Source organism: Diplodia seriata (genome assembly GCF_021436955.1).
Source record: "Diplodia seriata strain FDS-637 chromosome Unknown scaffold_9, whole genome shotgun sequence".
In the NCBI taxonomy this organism is placed as follows: domain Eukaryota; kingdom Fungi; phylum Ascomycota; class Dothideomycetes; order Botryosphaeriales; family Botryosphaeriaceae; genus Diplodia; species Diplodia seriata.
The window spans coordinates 828,744-852,031 of record NW_027117316.1 but is presented as its reverse complement, the minus strand read 5'-3'; the positions used below and the strand labels follow the sequence as shown (position 1 = coordinate 852,031).

General features: G+C 57.9%; 9 protein-coding genes across 9 annotated transcripts; 6 read left to right on the top strand and 3 right to left on the bottom strand.

Moving 5' to 3' along the window:
• Nucleotides 1-900: 900 nt before the first annotated feature.
• Nucleotides 901-2,217, top strand: NBP2 (HOG (high osmolarity glycerol) pathway protein; the record flags this gene model as incomplete). The annotated part of the gene is made up of 2 exons (XM_066780095.1): nucleotides 901-909; nucleotides 940-2,217. 2 exons carry the CDS (start codon nucleotides 901-903, stop codon nucleotides 2,215-2,217), a joined length of 1,287 nt encoding a protein of 428 aa, XP_066629324.1.
• Nucleotides 2,218-3,995: 1,778 nt separating this feature from the next.
• Nucleotides 3,996-5,265, top strand: SLS55_008687 (uncharacterized protein; the record flags this gene model as incomplete). The annotated part of the gene is made up of 6 exons (XM_066780094.1): nucleotides 3,996-4,155; nucleotides 4,205-4,317; nucleotides 4,374-4,551; nucleotides 4,607-4,975; nucleotides 5,064-5,126; nucleotides 5,180-5,265. 6 exons carry the CDS (start codon nucleotides 3,996-3,998, stop codon nucleotides 5,263-5,265), a joined length of 969 nt encoding a protein of 322 aa, XP_066629323.1.
• Nucleotides 5,266-6,080: 815 nt separating this feature from the next.
• On the top strand, nucleotides 6,081-7,125 carry SLS55_008686 (uncharacterized protein; the record flags this gene model as incomplete). The annotated part of the gene is made up of 2 exons (XM_066780093.1): nucleotides 6,081-6,582; nucleotides 6,629-7,125. The coding sequence occupies 2 exons, from the start codon at nucleotides 6,081-6,083 to the stop codon at nucleotides 7,123-7,125; spliced, it is 999 nt and encodes a 332-aa protein (XP_066629322.1).
• A 172-nt stretch (nucleotides 7,126-7,297) lies between these two features.
• SLS55_008685 (uncharacterized protein) lies at nucleotides 7,298-9,714 on the top strand (the record flags this gene model as incomplete). Its single annotated transcript, XM_066780092.1, has 5 exons — nucleotides 7,298-7,314; nucleotides 7,536-8,499; nucleotides 8,552-8,716; nucleotides 8,992-9,484; nucleotides 9,542-9,714. 5 exons carry the CDS (start codon nucleotides 7,298-7,300, stop codon nucleotides 9,712-9,714), a joined length of 1,812 nt encoding a protein of 603 aa, XP_066629321.1.
• A 14-nt stretch (nucleotides 9,715-9,728) lies between these two features.
• On the bottom strand, nucleotides 9,729-10,976 carry SLS55_008684 (uncharacterized protein; the record flags this gene model as incomplete). Its single annotated transcript, XM_066780091.1, has 1 exon — nucleotides 9,729-10,976. One exon carries the CDS (start codon nucleotides 10,974-10,976, stop codon nucleotides 9,729-9,731), a length of 1,248 nt encoding a protein of 415 aa, XP_066629320.1.
• Nucleotides 10,977-13,996: 3,020 nt separating this feature from the next.
• On the top strand, nucleotides 13,997-15,704 carry lcc1_2 (laccase, multicopper oxidase, benzenediol:oxygen oxidorectuctase; the record flags this gene model as incomplete). The annotated part of the gene is made up of 4 exons (XM_066780090.1): nucleotides 13,997-14,039; nucleotides 14,118-14,304; nucleotides 14,355-14,764; nucleotides 14,821-15,704. 4 exons carry the CDS (start codon nucleotides 13,997-13,999, stop codon nucleotides 15,702-15,704), a joined length of 1,524 nt encoding a protein of 507 aa, XP_066629319.1.
• A 327-nt stretch (nucleotides 15,705-16,031) lies between these two features.
• On the bottom strand, nucleotides 16,032-17,549 carry SLS55_008682 (uncharacterized protein; the record flags this gene model as incomplete). Its single annotated transcript, XM_066780089.1, has 1 exon — nucleotides 16,032-17,549. The coding sequence occupies one exon, from the start codon at nucleotides 17,547-17,549 to the stop codon at nucleotides 16,032-16,034; it is 1,518 nt and encodes a 505-aa protein (XP_066629318.1).
• A 630-nt stretch (nucleotides 17,550-18,179) lies between these two features.
• SKI6 (Exosome non-catalytic core component) lies at nucleotides 18,180-19,006 on the top strand (the record flags this gene model as incomplete). The annotated part of the gene is made up of 2 exons (XM_066780088.1): nucleotides 18,180-18,472; nucleotides 18,529-19,006. The coding sequence occupies 2 exons, from the start codon at nucleotides 18,180-18,182 to the stop codon at nucleotides 19,004-19,006; spliced, it is 771 nt and encodes a 256-aa protein (XP_066629317.1).
• An 879-nt stretch (nucleotides 19,007-19,885) lies between these two features.
• Nucleotides 19,886-22,819, bottom strand: SLS55_008680 (uncharacterized protein; the record flags this gene model as incomplete). The annotated part of the gene is made up of 2 exons (XM_066780087.1): nucleotides 19,886-20,236; nucleotides 20,294-22,819. The coding sequence occupies 2 exons, from the start codon at nucleotides 22,817-22,819 to the stop codon at nucleotides 19,886-19,888; spliced, it is 2,877 nt and encodes a 958-aa protein (XP_066629316.1).
• Between the last annotated feature and the right edge of the window lie 469 nt (nucleotides 22,820-23,288).

Here is a 23,288-nt window from a genome sequence, read left to right as displayed (position 1 = left end):
GCTGGCAAGATGGTTTTTGTGGTGTGCTGGTTGTCAGGCGGTACGGTGCTGCGAGGCTCCTGATCAGCGGTGCTCAGCATTCTGAAACGGCCGATCTATTATTAGCCCCCGAACAACACAAGCCCGCCTGCGTCTCGAAGTCTCGGGGCGTCTTGGTCGCATCGCATGCCCTCAGCGCTTTTCTCAGCACCACCGCTCGAGTCCCGGCCACGTCCAGCCTGCCCCAGCGCCCGCAATCCCCGAGCCTCGCCTCGCCGACAAGCCCGCGCGGCTGTCACTGCTAGCGCCCGGCTGGAGCGACCCTTGGCCGCCTCCGCTCAGGCCTGACAGCCCACAAATCCATCACCACCACCGCTCAACACCCACCCGAGCCCTGCTGTCTGCCCTCGCAGGCCCCGGCCAACCCCCCGGCGCCGATTCCATTGGCCCCGTCCGCCCGCCTGCGCGACGGCCACGCCCTCCAGCACCGCCCCGCGCCCCGCGCCCCTCGCGCGCTGTGCCGACCCCAAGCTCGCGCCGCCGACAACACGCGCCAACCCTCGACGCCTCTCTACCGCGTAGCTCGCCGCCGCGCTGCTGCCCGTTGTCCTCCCAACACCTCGCCGCGCCCGCCTGCCTCGGGGAGACGAGTCGCAGCGCAGCCCGGACACCGGCACCACACACGCTGCGCGCACGCGCCATTGCTGCGTCGACCCGGCGCGCATTCCCGGCGCTCTCATGGCTGCGGTTGTCTCCCCTCAGACCTCCAAGGACTCGGCTTCGCAGGAGATGGCCCCGCAGTCACCGCCGAATCCGCAATCGGCCAATGCGCTGCCTCCGTTGATAACGTCTCCGCCCTCGCAGCCGCCCAATGCATCCAGCTCAAGACCCACCTCGTATGCCAAAAACCGCCTCTCTACCATGTCACAAGTGTCCGGTCCTCCTCGATCGCGCCCGCAGTCGACCGCTTACCCAATCTTCCACTCCAGCCTCAGCTACACCCTCGTCCGCGACTTCGCATACCCGCCCTTCAGCCCCCTGTTCTACGGCCCGCTGCCCGAACAACGCTCGGAGACGTCAACCCCCGTTAGCGAAGCACAAAGCAGACGCGTGTCGGATCCATCGCTTTCGTGGGATGGTTCGCGAGGTGGCTGGTCACTGGCGTCATGGGAGCCCCGAGGCGAACAACTACCCTCGACCAGCTTTGGCGACGGGCCGCCATGGAGCGAGGACGAAGACCTCCACAGCCCAGTGGTTACGAGCGCGCGCCACCGGAAACACAAGTCCAATTTCGTCGGATTCGACAGCGATCGGGGCCGTAGTGTAGAGCGGGGTGTACGGCGGGGCTCTTATCACTCGACAAATGGCGATGGTACCCAAAACTTTTATGTTAGCGACTTCGACGAGGCGGCGAATGGCCCAGGCGGTGAATATATTACTTATTCGGCTGGCGACGAGGGCAACCCAGGCGGGCTATCGGTTCCATCCGCGCAGGGCCGGCGCCCGAGCTACACGGATGAGGATGGGTTGGTTTACGGATCGGAGGACGACATGTCCGAGACATCGTCCCAAGGGGGATTTGCAGACGAGAGCCGGTACTCGCGGGATTACCAGTTTACCATAGCCTCCCCTGACGAAGAGATGCACGGCAAGGCCGTTGCATTGTTTGACTTTGAACGCGAAAACGACAATGAACTGCCGCTTACAGAAGGACAGATTATCCTGGTCAGTTACCGCCACGGGCAAGGCTGGCTTGTCGCACAAGATCCACGCACCGGGGAGTCCGGCTTAGTGCCGGAGGAATATGTGCGGCTCCTGCGGGACATCGAGGGCGGCTGGAACGGTTTGATGAACGGGGCACAATTTGCGGAGGATCACATGACTGAAATCAACAACGAAGCCGATGCGAATCATGCCGGTCTCACGAGCCCGCAGGGCGAAGCCTTGACGCCGACCCAAAACCACCATCATCGCCGTGACGCGAGCGGTCAGAGCGGGACATCGGAATACTACACGCCTGTGGTGAGCACATTTTCCACCAGCTCCAGGGACCTGCAAAAGTATCCTCAACACCTGCTTGGCAGTCAGGCAAACACCCCGATAGGAGACGGATCGTTTCCACGGAGAGGAAGTAAGGCGTCGACGCAACCGAACAGTCCAAAGAAAGAGGACCCAGAAGAGAAGGAAGGCAACAAGGAAAAGCGCGAGGAGGAAGCCCAGGCTGCTGGAAGCACCTAGGGACTGGTCGACGACGGTGATACCCAAAGAAGGCGGCTGAGGCTGCCAGGCATTTTGGTCTTGTTTCGAGTTGCATTAGCCGGAGTATCTGCTTTCGGAGTGTTGGCCAATTCCGCAGCAATGCTGTCGGTTGGTTGGTTTATATCTTGTCTTGCTATGTTGCCTTCATCAACTTGTCTTCAATTAAACCCTCGTTTTGTTTCCCACCTGCCGTTATCAGAGCGTTGTCTCACTGATCGGCTAGCGTTCCACGTTTTGTCTTCCAGCCAAGCGAGTCTCGTGCACTCCCAAAATATATCCAAGGTGGATCTGGGGCTCATCTGTCAGTGTTCCCGCAAGACTTTGCCCAGATTATTTGTAGTATAGTACTGATCGAGAAGCACAGGGGGCTGCTGGTGAGTCCAGCATTCAACTTGACAAGACATCTTTTCGAACTCATGGGTCTCGTCTACTTGACATGTTGTATGCCGCCATCGACATCGTACGGGAGGCCCTTCATCCGGAGTTACCTCCAGTTACGGACGGATCACATGAGTGTCGACAAGGTTCCTATCATCTGTTTGTGGGAGCAGCCATGTTTTGGTAAGGCTGACATACCCGCGTCAAGGCATGCGAGGTTTCCGTTTCGCAGAGTGGACGGCAAGGCTACCAATCGGAGCAGTACTCACAGGGGGCTCAGTCGGGTGGAGAAGCACGACGGCAACCGCCTATGGACTCACGCTACGCCTTTCCACTCCCCTATGGCGGCGGATGGTTCCGCGGACATCTTTCGGGTAGGGATGGGGGAGAAAGGAGTGCATGACTGCCAAGGTTCATGATCCATGAAGGCACGGCGTTGACACCAGATCCGACAGCGCAATCGGATCGGATTAAGCCGGTTGGATGGTTGGGCGGATGATTGGTTGCATAGACCATGGAGGGGTCACTGGAGTGGAGGACGTGGGCCTTCCAAAGCGCGTTAGTCGGTCTCGCTTGCCACCCAAGGACGGTACGGGAAAGCCTGGTCACTGACTTTCTTAGCCACAATTTAACCTTAATCCCAGACAGTTCCCGGATATACCGTACCACGTTTCCCCGCATACCCACTGGTGCCTGCAAACAATAGACACAGCCTTGTGTATGCATGAAAGCCACTCGGCTGGTTAATTAATTAACAAACAGACGGCGCCTTCTGAGATCCGTCTGCTCACCGGCCATGCGTGGCTGTTCCCTCCCACTTTCGCGGACTCGGCAGCTCTGCCAATATCGAAGGGATTGTTTCACGCCCACCGGGTGGGCTGAAGGACGGCGGTCCGAAACGTGGGCGGTTCCTGCTGATGCTGACCGGCCCGAGGCGGCCGTCGGGTGCGGCGGCTACCACATTGTCTGATGCTAAATTCCTCCAATCGGCCGTTTCTGGGGGCCGGGGATCGCGGCTTGTCAAACATGTTCCACCAAGTGCATGAGGTTCCGGGCCTCCAGACGAGGGGTCGACGGACATGCAGTCCACCACGGGCCTTTAGTGGGCTCGTATCGGAGCATGTTTGGGACTGCCCACAAGCCACCCCGGCTCGAGTTCCAGCCCGCCGTCGTATGTATGCTTCCCGCAGGAAGGTAAATTGAAAGGATACCATTGTGGACGCATTCTGCGCCCAGCGCCACCGCTTCGTTTAGATGGCTGGTGTCACATCCTGCATGCACATCCGCACTGCCACGGCCGACTGCCAGCCATTGATAAACCGGCATCGCCTCGCAACGAAAGTCAATCTGAAATCCAAAAGTTTCAAATCGTTGCATCCATGTTCAACCTGAAGATCTTCGTCACATCCCTCCTCCCTCTCCTCCCTGCCCTGGTGAGCGGATATGCCAATCCCGGCGCCTGCTCAGGGACTTGCGTAAACACGCACGATCCCTCGATCATCCGTCGCTCTGACGGCACCTACTTCCGTTTCTCGACGGGTAAGGCATCCGTTCCTCCATCGTCGTCTTGAGTGCTGACCCGGGCCAGGCGGCAAGATCGCGGTGCACACGGCGCCGGATATCACGGGACCATGGACGTACAAGGGAGCTGCTCTCCCGGACGGTTCGACCATCGACCTTGACGGCAGCGACGACCTCTGGGTAAGTCACTCGCAGTGTGAGAGCCGGCGATGCAGAGGACTGACTGGAGGACACAGGCGCCGAGCGTCCACCTGGTCGGAAGCCTGTACTACCTGTACTACTCGGTGAGCACGTTCGGCTCGCAGTCGTCGGCGATTGGACTGGCGCGCTCGTCGACGATGGACGTGGGAAGCTGGACGGATGTGGGCAGCACGGGCATCAAGTCGGACTCGACCAAGCCATACAACGCGATTGGTAAGAGGGTGGGCGCCGCCGTTGGCTCGGGAGTGGTGACTGACGCGGTGCGCAGATCCGGCCCTGATCGAGGCCGACGGCACATACCTCCTGACGTTCGGGTCGTTCTGGAAGGACCTCTACCAGGTGCCGATGAAGGGCACGCCGACGGCAGCAAGCGGCTCGGCGTACCAGGTGGCGTACGACGCGTCCAACACGGCGATTGAGGGCGCCTTCATCTTCAAGTACGGCAGCTACTACTACCTGTTCTACTCCAAGGGCACATGCTGCGGCTACGACACCACCCGGCCGGCGGCGGGCGACGAGTACAAGATCCTGGCGTGCCGGTCGTCCAGCGCCACGGGCGGCTTCGTCGACGCGAGCGGCAAGGCGTGCACCAGCGGCGGCGGAACGGTGGTTCTGGAGTCGCATGGCACTGTCTACGGTAAGGCGCGGCCCCGGCCCCGTGTGGGGCTTTCAATTCAGGCACTTCGGCGACGCAGGCACAGGGCTAACGCGCGGCACCACCACAGGACCCGGCGGCCAGGGCGTCTACGACGATCCCACCCACGGCCCGATTCTCTACTATCACTACGGTAAGTGGCAGCGCGGTGGTGTGGCGAATGCAGCTGACGTGAATGGAATGCAGTCGACACGACGATTGGGTACTCGGACGGCCAGAAGCAGTTTGGATGGAACACGATCGATTTCTCCAGCGGGTGGCCGGTGGTGTAGGCGCGGCGGTGCGCACGTTGAGCCTTTCTATGTATATACTTGTCGAAATTACATTACTATTGTTCTGTTGCGTGGCCGGAAAAGGAAACATGCAAGGCCAGTGCGCGGCCGGCAGAGACTGATCGGGCGCAAGCAATACTTGAAACGGACACCCAGGATGCAGGCCCGAATGTGCTTCATGCAGCCATCGGAAAAGTACACAGGTCCGAGACAGGGCTCCACAAACGAAACATTATAGGCAGCTGAAACTATAACAGCGTCAGCCACTGGGCCGGGCCCTGCATGTGGCGGGTTTCAAACGCTTACCGACCGCGGCCCGCAACACCACACTTCAACACGACCCGTTCTGGTACAATGCGTCCACCTCGCTGTACGTCGACCCCCGCCGCGCCCGCTCCGGGTGCAGGTGCACCACCGCCGGGCCCTCGCCCACGCTCGCCTTTGCTAGCCTCGCCGCCATTGCAAACAGCGCCCTGGTCTTCCGTGCCGCCGCCCGCCCCGCCTTGCTGATGGACGGCGCCACCGCGCCCTTGAGTATCTCCAGCGAGTTGCGCCTCGGTCGCGGTCGTCTTTCCTTGCCGTGCAGCTTCATCATGTGTTGCGTCGCCCTGAACCGCAGGCAGCGACCCGACTTTATCTCCGCCGCGACGCGACAAAGAGATGCGCGCGGCAGCTGCATGCGAGGGCTCACATCCGTTTGCGAGGACGCGACAAAGGCCTTGTGGCCCGCCATCGCATGCGGGTGACGCTCGCCCTGCTGCCTGCCTATGCGCGCCTGATGGCCGCCCACCACCACCACCACCATCACCAGCACCATGCGTTCATCTGCTCTGCTCGCAGCCGCCCTTTGGGCCACGCTGTCATGCGCCGTGTTCGACCCGAATGGTACAAGCAATCTCTTCGTCTACTACGCACAGGCATCCGGCCGCTATGCACGCCTGGACGAGCTTTGCATGCAGCCAGCCGTCGACGTGGTGATCCTGGGCTTCATCCGTGATTTCAACGCCATGGCCGGCTATCCCACAGTCGACTTTGGCCCCTGGATCTGCCCTGCAAAGCGTCCGGCCAATGCCGCAGTAGCTCCCGGCCTCGCAACCTGCCCAGGCCTGGCCGCGCAGGTGCAGAAGTGTCAGGACTCCGGCAAGAAGATCTTCATCAGCATTGGCGGATCCTCCTCCAACACCTCTTTCGACGGTGACGGAGGCGGGCAGGATGCGCGAGATGCCGCTCGCATGCTGTGGCAGCTGTTTGGAGAGGGTTCGGATGCCCCGGAGCTGCGTCCCCTGGGTAATGTCACTGTCGACGGCTTTGACATCGGTGCGTGCCCTACCTTCACCCCCTTGCCTCGTGCTCACTGCCGCAGATCACGAAGTCGGCTCGCCTTCCAACTACGACACCTTTGCCAAGACTCTGCGTTCTTTGCTTGCTACCGCCTCCAAACCCATGTGGATCTCCGCTGCGCCGCTGTGTGCATTTACTAACCGCTCCATCGGGCCCAAGACTCTCGCCCTCGTTGACTTCATCTTCGTGCGCTTCTACAACTCCAAGGACTGCTCCATCGGAACCAAGGGCTTCGCCGCGAGTTTGAACAAGTGGTACACCTCGATGCCTGAGCCCGAAGCCGCCTTCCCCAAGTTCTGTCTGTCCGGCCTGTCGTTCGATAACAACAACAGTGGCTATGTACGCCCGGAAAACTTTGCCGGCGCCATAGAACAGGCCCGCAAAGCGAACCTGCAGCGTTTCAACCCAAGCAAGTTCGGCGGCGTGGCATTGTGGGATGGCTCGCGCGGCTTGGCCACCACTGCCGAGAACGGACTCGACTTCCTCGCCTACACGAAGAATGTCTTGGAAGCTGCCTAGACGCTGTTTTCCTCCACTCGATTCGTGATGTAGCATTCTTAATCTACTCTCTTTGCAGTCCTTGTCGCCGTCAAGTGCCCTCATCCCGTTACTCCATCAAACCTCAGATGATTTTGTTGAAGCCGGTGCACGGATTCCATCAATCGCGGGGAATTGATGAGCGCCTTGTCAGATGGAGTCTCTTCATCCGTTCGTAACTGCCACGAGCCCATCCATCGCCACAAGAAATGCCGACCAAGCACCCCCGAGCTGCTCCGTGCAGCTCAACCTACCCCGACCCCGTCTCTTGCGTCCACCCTCTACTTCGACCCTGTTGCACCTCTCGAGATTCCCGTTGAGCGGGGTAGGCCCACACATAGAAGCTACAAACCGCGTTGCCACGAGCATCCCAGGCTGCAACCTGCTTGTAGCGACGCCGGCTCCCAGGAATACTTCGATGCCCACTTGCAGATACCCGAACGGCCAGACCGTATCAGGATTGGTCGGAGCCCGTCAAGCACAGAAAACTCGTATGAAACAGGAAGCTCGACTCTGCCAACTTCGACGGCGACATCTTTCGTCACATGTACGCAGCATAGCCAGGAGGGCTATTTCACTGGCCCGGAAGACGCGGTCACAGAAACCGAGGAGGAGCCGCCAAAAGCCGTCCGTTTCGAAGACACGGTTGCCGGCTGTGGCTACCCAGAGATTGAAGACCCCGTGGATCCCGCCCGAGTCCTTGGCCCAAAGGACCTTCGAAACCAACGCATATTCTTCTTCACTGTGGTTTTATCGTTGAACCTCGGGTGTGCCGCCATCGCTCTTTTTGCCCACGAAGGCATGTTTGTGTTTGTATTCATCCTTTTCATAAAAAGCAAAGATTTCCTGTCCGTCCTCGTCTCTGCCCTCGGGCTCCTCTTCCGCAAGATCTACAGATACTTCAAACCGTTGGCTCCAGTTCCTCAGCAGTGGATCCTCACACTCATTCCCGCCTACTCAGAGAGCGAAGAGCAAATTGTCAAGACGATATACTCCCTTCGAGACAACGATGTCGAACCGCATCGCCAGGTCATGGTTGTTTTGCTGGACGGCAGGCACAGGGACGTCAAGAGCCACATGACCAGGGTAATTAGGGAGTTTGAAAGACCGTACATCTCTCTGAAGCATAAGCGTGGCGTACTACAAATCAAAGCAGGCTTCATGGAGGACGTGCCCGTCATCGTCATCGAGAAGGTCAAGAACAGCGGCAAGAAGGATTCACTGGTTCTCTGCCATGACCTTTTCAACCATCCACGCCATAACCTGTCGCTGTACACCCGGCTGTTGAGGGAAGAACTATGGAGAGACGTGCTTCCTATCTTGACAGAAGGAGAGGATTTCCAGAATTTCGATATGGTACGTTCAATCTCAGTGGCGGTGCGATTATGTTGCTCACACTTCATCGCAGGTGTTTTGCACCGATGCCGATAGCACAATATACAAAGGCGCCGTGGCCTCCCTGGCCAACGCACTTGCCAGAGACAAGGATGCCATTGCTGCATGTGGTCTGGTCTTGGTTGAACTCGAACCTGGCTTCGAATGGTCGTTCTGGAATCTCTACCAACAGTTCCAGGTAGGTGGAGCATGACAAGGGGCAAGGTTTCGCTGACCAGCTCGAAGTATACCTTCGGCCAATACGTTCGTCGGAGGGCAGAAGGCTTCATCGGAAAGGTGACTTGTTTGCCGGGATGCATCACAATGATAGCGGTGCGCGAGGAGATGGCCGGCGCGATTCGAAAGTACGCGGAACCGATAACGATATACCCGGTGATTCATCATCAGGTTCAATATCTCGTGAGTAGTCTTCGAAGCGAGCGCCAGCATAGACACTGAGACAGTAGCGTCTAGGGCACAGACCGGAGACTCACCTACTCGATGCTGTCGCAAAGCAAGAAACTCCACACTCTTTTCGTACCCGAAGCCGTCAGCGAAACAGTCGCCCCTCAGTCACTGCAGCATTATCTGAGTCAGCGTCGCCGCTGGGGATCAAATGCGTATTTCAACAATTACTTCTACTGGATGGGCGAGGAGATGATCCTCATAACGCGCATTGCGGCGTCAGTAGAGGTCATTCGCCTCAGCTTCGTGTACTACCGTATTCTGAACACGATCTTGTTCGTGAAGGGTCTCACGCAGGGCTTCAGCTTCATCAAGATCATCCCTTTGCTGATTGTGAGCCAGCTTCCCACCATGTGGTTCATGTTTTGCGTGTTCTGCCTCGAGGATGAGCTGAAGAAGCGAGCGCATAAACTTCTCATTGGATATTGCATCAACAAGTGCATATCGCCGCTGATATCCCTCACTGTATTTACAAAGGTGGCTAGAAACTTGGGAAGCCAAGGTACGCAATGACCGGACTAACGTGGGCAAAACATCAAACTGACATGATTCCTCTTAGTCTGGGGCATGAGCGGTGTGACGGCTAGTTCCGCGCCGGCCGCTACTTCAGAAGCAGAACAGGCAGCCGACCTTGCCGCTGCTGAAAAGGGAGAAGCGGGCATTCTGACGCCAGGCGAACGGGCGCAAATCATGGAAGATGAACTGGACGACCCGCACGACGCCATCCTATGACGTCTGGCGCTCTCTTACTCCAGCTCTTGCACCTTCGCTTTCTGTAGCTTCGTAACGACGTCGAAGTTAACTCCGGTCTGGCGGCTACATATCGCAATGGCGTCGAAGTTCGCATCGATGTACTCCGGGGTCCACTGACCATCCTCGAGCTTGTCCATCCAGTCCAGATGCCCCTTCGAAACCAGTGGGTCGTAGAAAGAAAGACGAGCACACCCGAGGCTGCATAGCTTCTCGGCAAAGGCAACACCTGGCGAACAGGAAAGGACTGACTGACCAGGCTTGAAGCCCATGCCAACGACAAGAATGCGCGGGGGAACACCCTTCTGAACGGCGCTGGTGCGACGGTAGAAGCCGCGTGCGATTCTGCCGGGGCGCTGCCACATCTTTGCGGTTGCCTTTTCGAGAACGGGGAGATTCCTGTTGTTGGCAAAGAGGTAGAACGGGTTGATCGGGATGCAGTGCCCGCCGACCCCGAGCCCGGGGTGGAACGGCGTGAAGCCGTACGGTTTGGAGGATGCTGCCGCAATCATCTCCCGTGGGTCGACACCATGTGAACGTGCTGCGTCGGCCATCTCATTGACGTACGCTATGTTGACCATACGGTAGCAGTTCTCAAACAACTTCGTCATCTCTGCAACCTCAGGCTTGCTGACCGGCACGACCGCGTCAAAGACTCTGCTATATACGGCCTGGATGGCGTCCAGTGACTTGGGTGTCAAGCCGGAGATGATCTTGGGGATCGCCTTGGCCGGTGGCGAGACTCGTCCGGGATCGACACGCTCCGGCGACATGCCGCAATGGAAAACACCCTTGTACCGAGCGAAGAGATGGCGAGTGGTGCCAACGGACACACTGGACTCGATGACAATAACGCACCCGGGCCGGGCGTACGAGAGGACCATCTTGACAGCCGAGATGAGGTGCGAAAGGTCCACTGTGCGGTCTTCCTTCAACAGTGTAGGGACGGAAATGAGGTAGTGAGTCGCCGTGGACAGCATGGATTTTTCGGTGGTCAGCGTCGTGTTCTCCTGGCTCTTGAAGGATGGTCTGAGCTCATCGACACGCTTTTGCGAGATGTCGAATCCAACGGAACGGAAGACACGGCCGAATTCCCGCAGAAGAGACTCGCCGACGAAACCCACACCAACAACGCATATGAAGGGCTCGCTCTTGGCGACGTCAACGAAGTCCCCGCTGGGAGTGACGCGGTGGAGCGCCGGGGGAGACCTGTTGGAGCGCCGACGACAGTGAGTGTACGGCATGTTGTCAGGGGCAGAACTCAGAGCAGCTTGGTTTCACACGAGCTCGATGACTATTGACGCCTAGGCCCAAGTAACTCGCAAGACGAAGTGGGACGTTGATGCTGGAGTGCTGCCTTCGGACCCGAATAAATACTAGGCCTGGGGCTCGGCCTTTCAAGGTCCGTTTTGGAAGATAGCCAAGCACAGTCGACGTGAGAACAATAGTGGTGCCGGATCCCATTTTAACATCGGCTGATGATATTCAAACAAGGCAACGCCGTCTCGTGGCTGACCCAAAGTTGGTGAGATACATGGGTACATGAAAAGCCTCAGCGTGAAACCTGCGACCACAAGAGCATTGATGGAAGCAGTAAGAGAAGAAGGCTGACGTTCGTGGGTTTCTTTGTTGTCCATGGCAGCCGACTCATCGCTCACTGAGTGGAAATGCGATGCTGGAGATCACCATAGGTTCTCCGAGACTCTCCCGCGTGACGAAAGGTCCTTTGCGTGTGAGCATGATCGATTGACGCACAAAGAGTTGAGTGGACGCTGAAAACAGTGGGAGCAGATAGCCTCGACATTCCGATTCCGTTGGTTTGGGTTTCCGCAGGCGACACAAAGCTGCAGTCAACGAAACCGGGCCCCGCCAAGGAGCCTTTGTCTACCAAGAGAGGAATCTTCTCATCCGACCCAGTCCTGCAGGGTCCACTTACCTTGACAACCTGCTACTTCCTGCGCGCGTCATACAATGAGTTTTTGTCTTCCGTTCCCAGAGGACTTTCTTGAGCCGGGTCCCAACGGCTGCTTTTATCAATGACCCGGGGCCAGTGCTGCTTGTTTCTTGCTCAAGCCACTTTCGCTCCAACGGCACAGTTGGACCATCTTCACGGAGATCTTCGCAGTTTTGCCGCCAGCTGACCATCCCAACCATGCTGCCCAACAAGGCCTTCCTCGTGAGCGTCTTTGCCACTCTCGCGATCGGGCAGACCTCCATTGACACCCGCTCGGCTTCTTCGACCAAGCACGCAAAGCACAGCGCGGTTCGCTCGGTGACAAGCTTTCCGAGCATCTCAAAGAATGCCACCGCCAAGGTTTCCAGCAGCTCGATCCATGTGACCACCGTCACCGAGACCGTTGCTCTGAGCCTTGTCCTCGATATTCTCGACATCTCAGTCCGGGTTGCCGAGTCTTCAGCTCACAAGGGGGAAAGCTCGAAAGCTCGCCACTCGAGCCGACAGCCGTCGCCGTCCAGCAGTTCGCACGGCTGCTCAATCACGACCACTCCGCAGCAGACATGTGGAGGCCCTGGTACGACCACGGTGATTTCGACAGTCTCTCAGGGGTTCACTCTCGGGACAGCCTCTACGACGAGGTCTTCGACTAGCTCGACCCCACCGATCCTTTCGGCCACATCTTCGTCGGGTTGACCAAGAACACCGTGTTGCAATGGAGCGGAGGGAGGAGTAGCCGCAGCAAGCCCTGCCTTTGTTAGTGTTGATCGAGTCTTTTCTTGGGAATGAGATATGCTTGAGATCAAAACCCTTCGTTCCTGATTTGTATGGTATCTGGGTCAGTGACGTGCGTGTAGCCAGATGTCAGGCTTGCGGCGAGGTGCAGCATCGGTGTTGACAGAGGACGGCATTTGTGACAAGCTGTCGACCCAGACTGCTTGAGTAGAGCTTCACAACGGCAGAACGGCTCGGAAATAGGGCGATGTGAAGTCCGGTGGGGAGCCGAAGTCCTAAACGACGGGGCGAAGTTGGTGCTAAAAGCAAAACGCCATGGAAGCGCACTAACACGCGGGATCTGTTCCCACGCACGACACCTGCCGTGCGTGCCGCCTTGGCTTCTTGCTGCTGATAGTCTCACCTTGCTCCCGATAGTGGCTGCTGAAAAGCCATGGATCATCTCCCGCGCACATGTACATGTTGAGATAAGGTTCGATCGGCTAGCAGATGCGCTAGCAAGATCACTGACTCAACACCGTGCGTCTTGTAGATAGTGCGGCGGGGCTTTGGGGTAGTTTTTTAGTGGAGTTCAGGCCAGTTCGTCTGCTCCCGCCGGACAGTTTTGGCAGCCACTAATCTGCGCCTCCCTCACAACCGACGGCATCATGAGCCACCAAGCTGTCCAAGCGTTGCTTGCTTCTCCACGAAACGCCGATCGTCGTTCCAATCTCAACGGACCCATGTCAAGCATATCCCCCAAGACGCTCCACGGCTGCCCTGTGAAGAATAAGCTTCCGCGGATCTCTTGCATTTCCTCCTGCTCCTGGGCCTTGTCGAGGAAAATGGACTGTGTCGACCTCGCACGCCTGACAGGCGAAACATACTTGCCTGTTGCGGACTGCTTCATACCCCCGGGGTCAATCCTCTTACAGACTACAGCATTTGGGCAGACGACAGCCCGTTGTTTTGGACAGGTGGAAATGTCTCCTGGCGATTGCTGCAGCAAGCCGTTTAGGCCGCGGCGCTGGCACTATTCTGATAAGTACGCAACCTGACCCCCCACCCTTCTGCGTACTCCAACCGTCTCTCACTTTTTGTCTTTTGTGTCTCGCTCGTTCCCTTGCCTTTCGTTTACGTTCCGATCGAGGCCTATGAGAGAGTCACAGTCCTATCCAACATGTGGTTCCTTTTCCATTTGAGCTTCTGCCTTTTAGCTCTGGGCTCGGAAGCTCTTGCTGCGTCCCTGATACCCAACTTCAAAGACATGTTCCCGCACTTGGCTCCGCGGAGACTTGGTTTCCACTTCGGCGTCGGAATTGGAAATCTCTTTCATGGCGGCGAGGAGGACTCCAACCCGCTGGTTCAGGTTGGAGAAAGGATAGATGACCTGAACCTCCCCTCTCTCAAGCTCGGTTGCCTTTTCTCCAAGGATGCGCGCAACTGCTGGCGCGATCACTTTAACATTCTGACCGACTTCGACGCCCAGTTCCCCAAGAATGGAAAAACGGTCACCGTAAGGAAGTCGGCCGATCTGGCGCTACATGCGAGAGTTGACATAAGTCGTAGTATGACCTGGAGATTACAAACACCACAATGGCCCCCGATGGAGTGGAGCGTCTCATCATGGCCGTCAACGGTCAATATCCTGGGCCAACTCTGATCGCAGGTAGGCTTTCGTTTGCCACTGGGGAGGTCGTATACTGAGTCTGGACAGACTGGGGAGACACTATGGTGGTCAATGTCAAAAACAGCCTGGAGAACAATGGCACAGGCATTCACTTCCACGGCCTGAGACAGCTGAACTCGAACGGAGCGGACGGAACCAACGGAATCACGGAGTGTCCTATCGCTCCCGGCCAAAGCAAGACTTACACGTTCCAATGCACGCAGCATGGCACTTCGTAGGGCTGCAGACACGTCCTATGGTGGAATAAAAGCTGACCTGTGGCAGGTGGTACCACTCGCACTACTCGGTCCAGTACGGTGATGGCGTCCTCGGAGGCATCATCATCAACGGCCCTGCGGACGCAGGCTATGATGAAGACTTGGGCGTTCTCCTGCTGAATGATTGGTATTACACGCCTTCGTTTGCATTGGCCGAGGCTGCGGCGCATTCGACGACGGGACCGCCGCGGGCAGACAACGGACTTGTCAACGGGACCATGAAAAGCCCCGATGGAACCCTCGGCGAGTACAACACGATCCAAGTTGAGAAGGGCCAAAGCTACAGGCTTCGCGTTGCCAATGTTGGCACCAATGACTACTACCACTTCTCGATCGATGGGCACAATCTGACCGTCATTTCGAGCGACTTCGTGCCAGTCGTGCCCTTTACCACGTCTTCAGTCTCCATCGGTGTCGGTAAGACAACCCACCCGACCGTTTCCTTGCTCGTGACTGACACCTGATGATCCAAGGTCAGCGGTACGACGTCATCATCAATGCTGACCAGGACATCGACAAGTACTGGATTCGCTCCGATCCGGACGGCACCTGCTCGAACAATGGGAATGCAGGAAACATCAAGGCCGTCCTCGCCTACAACATGGCCCCGGGTAGCGCCGAGCCCACAAGCACCCGGCATGACGACATTCCAGATGCGTGCGACGACATGGCTGTCACCCCGACCGTTGCCAACACAGTGCCTTCCGACCGATTCGCCGCCGCGGTCCAAGGTCTGGAGATGAGCGTGGACATTACCCAGCAGAACGGGCCTCTGATCCATTGGTACATCAACGGCTCCGCCATGGAGGTCGACTGGAGCTACCCAACGGTGCAGTACGTGCTGGACGGCAACACTTCATATCCGGAGGAAACCAATGTTGTAGAGCTGGACGAGGCAGACGAGTGGTACTACTTCGTCTTGCAGACCGTGCAAGGATCCCCGGTCAACCTGCCACATCCCATCCATCTCCATGGCCATGTACGCGACTCTCGTACCCATCCAAAGAAACCTCGGCTGACTTGTTCACAGGACTTCTACATCCTCGGGGCTGGTCCAGGCGTCTGGGATGGCAACATCGACGGGCTACAATTCGACAATCCTCCTCGTCGTGACACGGCAATGCTGCCGGCGGGCGGACACCTCATCTTGGCCTTTCCCGCCGACAATCCGGGCGCGTGGTTGATGCACTGCCATATCCCGTTCCACGTGGGGCAGGGCTTCTCCCTACAATTCTTGGAGCGGGTGGATGAAATCGAGGACACGTTGGACGTTGATACCTACTCCTCTGAATGCGCGGCTTGGAAGGACTATTACGACGGAAGTCAGATATATACCCAGACGGATTCTGGGTTGTAGTTGTGGTGAACAAGGACGTAGAAATATGTAACTATTAGCTTTTGTTAGCAAGCCAACTCTGTCGTTCTGAGGGCGTAATTTTGTAAAAACAACATCGATTCTTCCAATTGCAGACCGAAGAAAGGATACACCACAAGTCATGATGTCTGCGTGGAACTTAAGCGGCAAGTGTATGATAAATGCAAGATAATAAAGACGTGAGGATGCACAAGCAACATGGAAATTTCCTACCCCCCGATGAATCAGTATCCAATTAGATCAACCCGTGTGAGCAACAAAGTACAGATCCGTCTTCGAGGCTGTCGATAAACCAAACATCTAGCAGGCTCAATCATGTTTGGTGGTACCCTTGCTTACGGTTCCTTCGGTGACGAACTTTGCTCTTGGCTTGGGCATGATGCGAAGGCAAAGGGCACCGACCAAAAAGCCTACAGTGATAAGATCCAAAATATGCACTGCCCACCAGATATGCTGAACGCCAGCGCTACACATGGTGACGTCTGATCGCCATTCCCCAGTGCCCTCGTCAAACCATACGCTCACTAGACCGGCATATCCGCCGTACTCACCCATCATGCTCCGGAGGGTCAACTCTCGGATACCAGGAAGATCATGATCTTGCGTCAGGGCGGCAGAGTGCTCCCACGGTGCAGCCACCCAGGAATCGCCATCTCTCGGGCGGTGATGGTAGACGTCACAGCCTTCGTGGTCGTGACCGTTTATGATCAGGCCATTGCGACCGATCCCACGAGCCGGGGCGCCAGCGTCGCCACTCATGCCGAATATGCCCTGCAGAATGCCCCCGGAAGCCGAATCGCTCAAATGGTTCTGCTCCTTGACACCACCACCCTCGTCATCGTTGAAGAAGTCGAAGAAGGGAGCGTCGACGCACACACCGGCTTCCTTGTGCAGAGGTATGTGGGTGAGCAGGACTGTGAAAGTCGAGCGATCTTCAACGGGGCGAGAACGACCGATGGCGTCGTTGATGAAGTCGTAGGTCTGGGTCTGAAGATGCTGATCGGCGGCAGGAGTGTCGAGATTCATGCTGTTTAGGATGAGCAAGCGAAGCTCCGGACGCGAATCGTCGACAGACTGCGAGGCGGTGACGTTGGCGGCGGGGAGACGGAAGGTTATGTCCCAGTTGACAGGACCGAATTGGCGCTCAAAACGGCGGATGCGGTCCTCGTTGATATCACCGGCGTAACCAATGTCATGGTTGCCGGCAATGTTGATGATGCGGCGCTTCCAGGCAGCGTCCGCCCCCAGATCCTCAGCGCGTGGAGTGGCTGTGATATTGTCGTCGACGCGGTGGCCGTGGCGAAAGACCCTGTGCCAGAAGCGATCGCTCCTCCGTTCGAACTCGTCGTCGGCAATCCATTGGCTGCCCAACAGATCGCCCAAGACAGCAGCGTGGGTAGGGTCGGACCACCAGTACAGAGTGCGGTAGATATGGGCGAGGTAGTAATCGTTGCCAAAGAGGTCGATGCGTTTACGGTAGCCGTTCAGCAGCCGCGGCACGTCGTCGCGCACCAGGGCGGTAGCGGCGGTGCGCGCGGCTGCCGCAAGCCCGAATTCGCGGGCTCGTGGGCCGAAGTCGAGGAGACTCGGGAAGACAGGAGCGTCGGGATCAGGCAGCGAGGAGTCGCCCTCGATCTGCGGGTCTCCGAGAGCCAGCAGGCGGAAAGGGGCTAGCTGGAGGCCGGAGGGCGCTGTGGTGTCGACATGATGCGGGCGGGGAAAGTAGCAGCGGTGGAACAGAGGGTAAAGGTACAGATAGAGAGAGGCCACGAGGGCAACTGGGAGGAGGCCGCAGCCAATGCGGAGGGCGGCGTCATGAATTGACATGGAGAGACATGGTGGTTTAGGGACGGCGTGCGAGACGCGCAACAGAAGATGCGGCCGGCCCACAGGCCTGCCACTCGGCGGGCTCGGTAGTGCTGCGCGACGCGTCAACCGCTCCACCGTACTAGCCGCGCCTTCTACGGCCGCCCACGCTCACCAGTTGCGCAGTCACGACGCCGACCTGCTGCAATACGAGCCACACCACGGCAGTATTGCCTGAGTACCCCTGTCATGGCTCCGTCTCTTCTTTTCCATGATGCATTGTTGCATACGCTTCGGCCAGGCGCCCGGTCGTGCATTCCTTCCACGCATAGACGGAACCCTCTAAGCGTACAGAGGAGATGGGGCCAACGCGGCCTGTCTGGGCTACGTCGGTACTTCATTTCTGACAGCGACAGAGGCAGAGATCGGATGACTGGAAAGGTGGTACGTAGAAGATAAAGTGCAGAGTTCCACAGCCAGAGAAGAAGCGCTAGCCACTAGCGCTGCAGATCAGCCGTTCATCGCGCGCCAAATCTTGCTCAGCCCTACGTCTCGCCCGCCGCCAAAACCACGTCTGCACCCACACCAGAAGTTCTTCATTGCCTCTCTCGTCCTCCGCCCCGGCCCGTCCCGCCGCCCGCCGCCGTCGCAATGCCTCTTGACACGTCATCCTACTCGCTTGCCCTTCTGCGTCTCGACGGTCGCCGTTGGAATGAGCTGCGTCGCATCCACGCCCAGATCAGCACCCAGGCCGCCGCCGACGGCTCGTCTTACCTGGAAATTGGCAATACCAAAGTCGTGTGCACCGTGACCGGTCCGTCCGAGGGCCGCCGTCAAGGAGGCGTTGCTGCTGCCCAGCGCGAAGGCGAGGCCAAGATCGAGGTCGAGATAGGGTTTGCGGGCTTCAGCGGCATCGAGAGGAAGCGGAGGGGTCGTGGTGACAAGTAAGTCATTGGCAAGCCATGATCCTCGGAGCACAGCCGCGCTAACAATCGCCCAGGCGTACCTCCGAAATGCAGCATACTCTGGTCCAAGCCTTCGCGTCGACCCTGCACACCCAACGCTATCCTCACAGCACAATCTCCATATCGCTTCACATCCTGTCCCAAGACGGCTCACTGCTGGCCGCCTGCCTCAATGCCGCCACTCTCGCTCTCGTCGATGCCGGAATCCCCATGAGCGATTACCTCGTGGCATGCACAGCTGGTTCCACCGCCTCTTACGCCACCAACGATGAGCAAGCCGACCCATTGCTCGATCTCAATAACCTGGAAGAACAAGAACTTCCATTCTTGACCATCGGCTGCCTAGGCCAGAGGGAAGAAGTGAGCGTGCTGGTTATGGAGACAAAGGTGCAGATGAGCAGACTGGAGGCTATGCTGGCCGTTGGCGTCGATGGCTGCAAACGCGTGCGAGACATCCTGGATGGCGTCGTGAGAGCACATGGGAAAAGGATGTTGGAGGCTACTTCGAGCTGAGGATTGTGCCACGGCATAGGAGGGCAAATCCACCGCCAAGCGGAAGGAATTACCAGGGTCAAGTCGAAGACGTTTCCCAAAAGAAGCCATTCCACCAAGCCTGGCCACCGAAGAGCTTCGGCGGCAGACGGTCGGCTTGGACGGTGCGTTGGTGATGAAGATGACATAGCCACCGCTCCAGGCCAAGCTTTCCGCGTGGGCAACGGCACGCTCAAGAGAATGTTAGTGCTTGCGAAAACAGACTGCTTGCTGGCAAAGAAGATAGTACGCCCCGAAGCATGCAGAGATGCAGGGCGCCGCCGAATGAATATTCCAAAGTTTCCAGTTCCATTTCCACCTGCCTTCAGCAACCCCTAGACTACATAAACATCTAGCTGTGAAGCACAAATATGTTGCGGTGATGTACACTTCGTCGACTACTTGAGCGCGACTAAAGAGAAAAGAGAGGCATGAACAACAGTGTGAGGTACTAAGGCGCCCGCTAGATGCTCAGATATAAAATCTTTGTCGCGTCCGAAACTTTCATGGTATCATCAACGTAGATGGTGGAGAGAGAGGCAGAAGAAAACGACAGCAAAGAGAAAGCAGAAACGCCAATCCCGATGCGGACAAATGATCTGGGACAATGACCGCGTGGAAGAGAAAACACATAGAAACCACAAACGCAAACCCCACTCTTTCTTGCCAGACGCCAGTCCCCTGTGTATACATGGCCGTGTGATGATCGAAATAACGTATGCGCTGTCGCCAAGAATGACTCTCTACCAGTTCTTCCCGGTCGCCCTGCAAGCCGCTGCTAAGTTGCATCGTAGTACGAGGTAAGGCTTTTCGTGTCTCCGCTCGTCGAATAATTTGTTCGCTTTTGATCGGAGTTACTCTTCATGTTCTCGGCGTTCTCCAGGTGCCGTCCGCGACCGTGGCGAACTTGACTCCGCGGCCCTTCCTTTGGATACCACCGTTGTTGATCCATCGGCTCAGGTTCTTGCACTGGCTAACGTCGAGTTCCTCGAGATCGCTGCAGCCCTCGAGAACTGCTTCAACGCCGGTGCCCGTGACACGAACGCAGCCACGGACAGAAAGATATTTCAGTTCAAGGAGGTGCAGGCTAATGCTGCGGAGAGAACTGTCGGACACGGCCGAACCGCAGAATGCGAGATTGAGGTGTGTGAGCATTGGGCAGCCCAGGGCGAGAACTTCCGTAGCGGTGTCGGAAAGGGCACAACAGAAAGACTGAAAGTTGCATTAGCGGTGATGTGATGGAAGTGCAGGAGGCCTCTGGAAACTTACCAGATCAAGCTCCCTCAGAGCCTTGGCTGCATTCGTCAAAAACACAATCGCGTTATCTGTGAGGTATGTGCAGTCTGCAAGACAAATCCTGGTGAGATTAGGGAATGGGTAGACGCTCCAGTGCTGAAAACCTTGGTCGGTGATTGTGGTGCATCTCGTGAGATCAATCGATTCCAGCCGCGTGGAGGCATGGACAGCAATGTGTGCCATTGATCGGTCCGTGATGTGCTTGCAGTAGCTCAGCGTCAAGCGTCTGAGCTTCGGACATCCAACGACGGTTCCTGGAGGCAGTTGTTGTACCTGTTGCTGCTGCTGACCCTTGCGACCGTAGCGACCGTTCATTTGAGCTTGTTGTGCCTGCATGTAACCGGGAGGCAAGTCGGGCACGACCCAACCGACCACGCGTGCCAAGAGGTTATCACCCACTTTACGACAGTTGCTAAGGTCAACCTCCTGCAATGCTTTGGCCTTGTTGACCATTTCAAGCACGGCTTGGCCAGTGATGTCCCACACACTCTTCATCTTCCATCTCTTTACGTTGGCACCGCATGTCGTTGCCAAGGCCGTGAAGCCTTCGTCTGTGAGATGGAAGCAGTTGCTGATGTCGACATACCGAGGTCTCTGGCCAACGAATGGGCAGATAATATCCGTGAGAACCCGGTCCGTGATGCGCCGGTTGTAGGGAGCCAAGTCCAGGTCGTAAAGAATGCTGGGCGAAGAGGTCAGGATCTTGAGCCAGTGCATCGAAACAGTGCGGAGGCGCATCAATTCCGCAATGTCGAGATGCTGAAAGATCTTCACTAGAATAATGTCTGGAAGAATGCCCTTTCCTTTGCGGCTGGGTCGCCGAATGATCTTCTGGCGCTTGAAGGAACTCGATCGCTCTGGCGTAAGGCGCTCTTCTTGCGTGAATATGGGAGAGGGAAGAAGCCCATTTGGTTTGTGAGACTCATGGTGGAGCTTTGGTGCATCCTGCGACTTAGGTGTCTCCTGGGCTGGCTCTTGCACCGGGGGAGCGCCTGGTGGAGGCGGAGCAAGCGAAGCTCTCCTTGACCGCGAGCGAGCGTTGTCGAGATCAACGTTTAGGAACGGGTCAGGGTCAAAGGGTTCAACGGTCAGGCCGTCGTCTTTGGGTTTGGGAGGAAAGCCGTTTTCCTTTTCGGGAAAACTGTCTGTGAAGGTAACGGCGGGAAGGCTTTTTCTGCGCGACTCGGGGGTACGATCATTGATGACAAGCTCGTTGATTGCGGGTGTACCATCACAAATATCGGGCATCTCCGTGTCCCTCAGGGCGGCGGCATCCAACCGGGCTCTCGCAGTGTTTTCTATCTGCTGTCGCAGCTCGGGGGAGCAGCGTTGCCACAGCTCGTTCAGAACATCGCCGCCAATCGCCAGACACTCGACCGAGGCGATCGAGCGTACCGTTGCGGTGCGTCGCGGAGCCAAGTCCAGACTGACAACCTCTCCAAAATACTGGCCAGCCTTGAGGCGGGCGATCACGTGCTGGATGTTTTTGGGGCTGGATTGCTTTTTCCTGGTTTCTTCGTCCGGCGGCGTCTCGGACACGACTTCGACTTCACCTCGCACAATGAAAAACACGTCGCGCCCGTGCGAACCCTGCTGGATGACATCGGTGAATGGAGGGTAGGTGCGGGGCTGGGCGTTGAGCCCCAGGAAATGCAGAATGTCGGACGGCAAGCTGGAGAACAAGGGCAGCTCCTTCAACAGCTGGCGCACGTTGACGGTCCCGCTGCCGATGGCGCTCGACGCGGCCGCCTCGGCGAGGCCTGGACTGGGTGACTTCCTTTTCTTGTTACTAACCACGACCTCCCCGTCCCTGATCTCGCCGGCGTCGCCCATCTCCACGTCGCCGTCGGTTGTGTCTCGCGTCCGCTTGCCGCTGCGAGACGGCCCTCGGGCATGCTGCTTGGAGTCCCTGAGCTCCTTCTTCTTGCGCTCCAAGATGGCCAGGCGCTCCTTGGCCTCGTCCAGGATGGACTGCTCGACCTCGGGGAACCCGGGCAGCTCCTTCTTAAGGTCCTCCTTGTTCAGGCGGACCACCATGGAGCGCATCTTGGCGACAATGGTGGCCGTGCGCGGGATGTCCATCAGGATACCAATCTCGCCGAAGAAGGCGCCGGGACGCAGCTCGGCGAAGGTGCTCTCGCCGTCACGCGAGGTGACGCGGACGCCACCGCGGACCAGCCAGTACATGGCCTTGGCCTCATCGCCTTCGGCTATGATGGTGTCGTGTGGCGAGTACAGCTGGGGCCGCAGGTGGGTGCCAATGGCGGCGAGGAACGAGTCGGGAGCGGACAGGAACAGCGGAAAGGAGCGGAGGCGGTCGATGAGGTCGAGGGGCAGGCCCTGGATGGTGGAGGCCGTGAGCGGTGAGGGTCGCACCGGCTTGGTGGGATTCGTCTCGGAGTCGAAGGCGCGTATCAAGGCGAAGGGGTCGGGAACAGGACCGCCGTTCACCTTGCTGGCGTGGACAGTCGGGCCTCCGGACCTGTGATGGCGCCGCATGGTGGAGGAGCGGCGCCGGCGCGCGTGTCGAATGATGGTGGTGGTGGGCGACGGGTGCACGGGGAAGAGTAGTCAAACGCGTCGGCGACCTTCCACCCTTTTGTCGTGTCGGTGGGAGGAGCTGGGAATTACGTAAGGCAGGCGGGAGGCTAGAAAAGTCGCATGGTTCGCGGAGCGCGAGAGAATTGGGCGGTGCGGCTCCGGGGGGCGCTATATACTGGTGAGGGTTTGTTGGACAAGAAGCGGTCAACTCGAGGTGGAGCGCCACATGCGCGGGGGGAAAGACAGGCCTTGCGGGTGGGGAGACGGGAGCTTCGGCCAGAGGCAAATTGCCAATCGCGGACCACGACCTACACGGCGACAGCTAGCGCAGGCAGACAGCGGCGCGCAACAGGACAGCAGCGACACGGCTTTCGCGCGAACGAGCGGCTGCTGGATACGCGCCGCGCCGGCGTGGCTTTCTGATGGT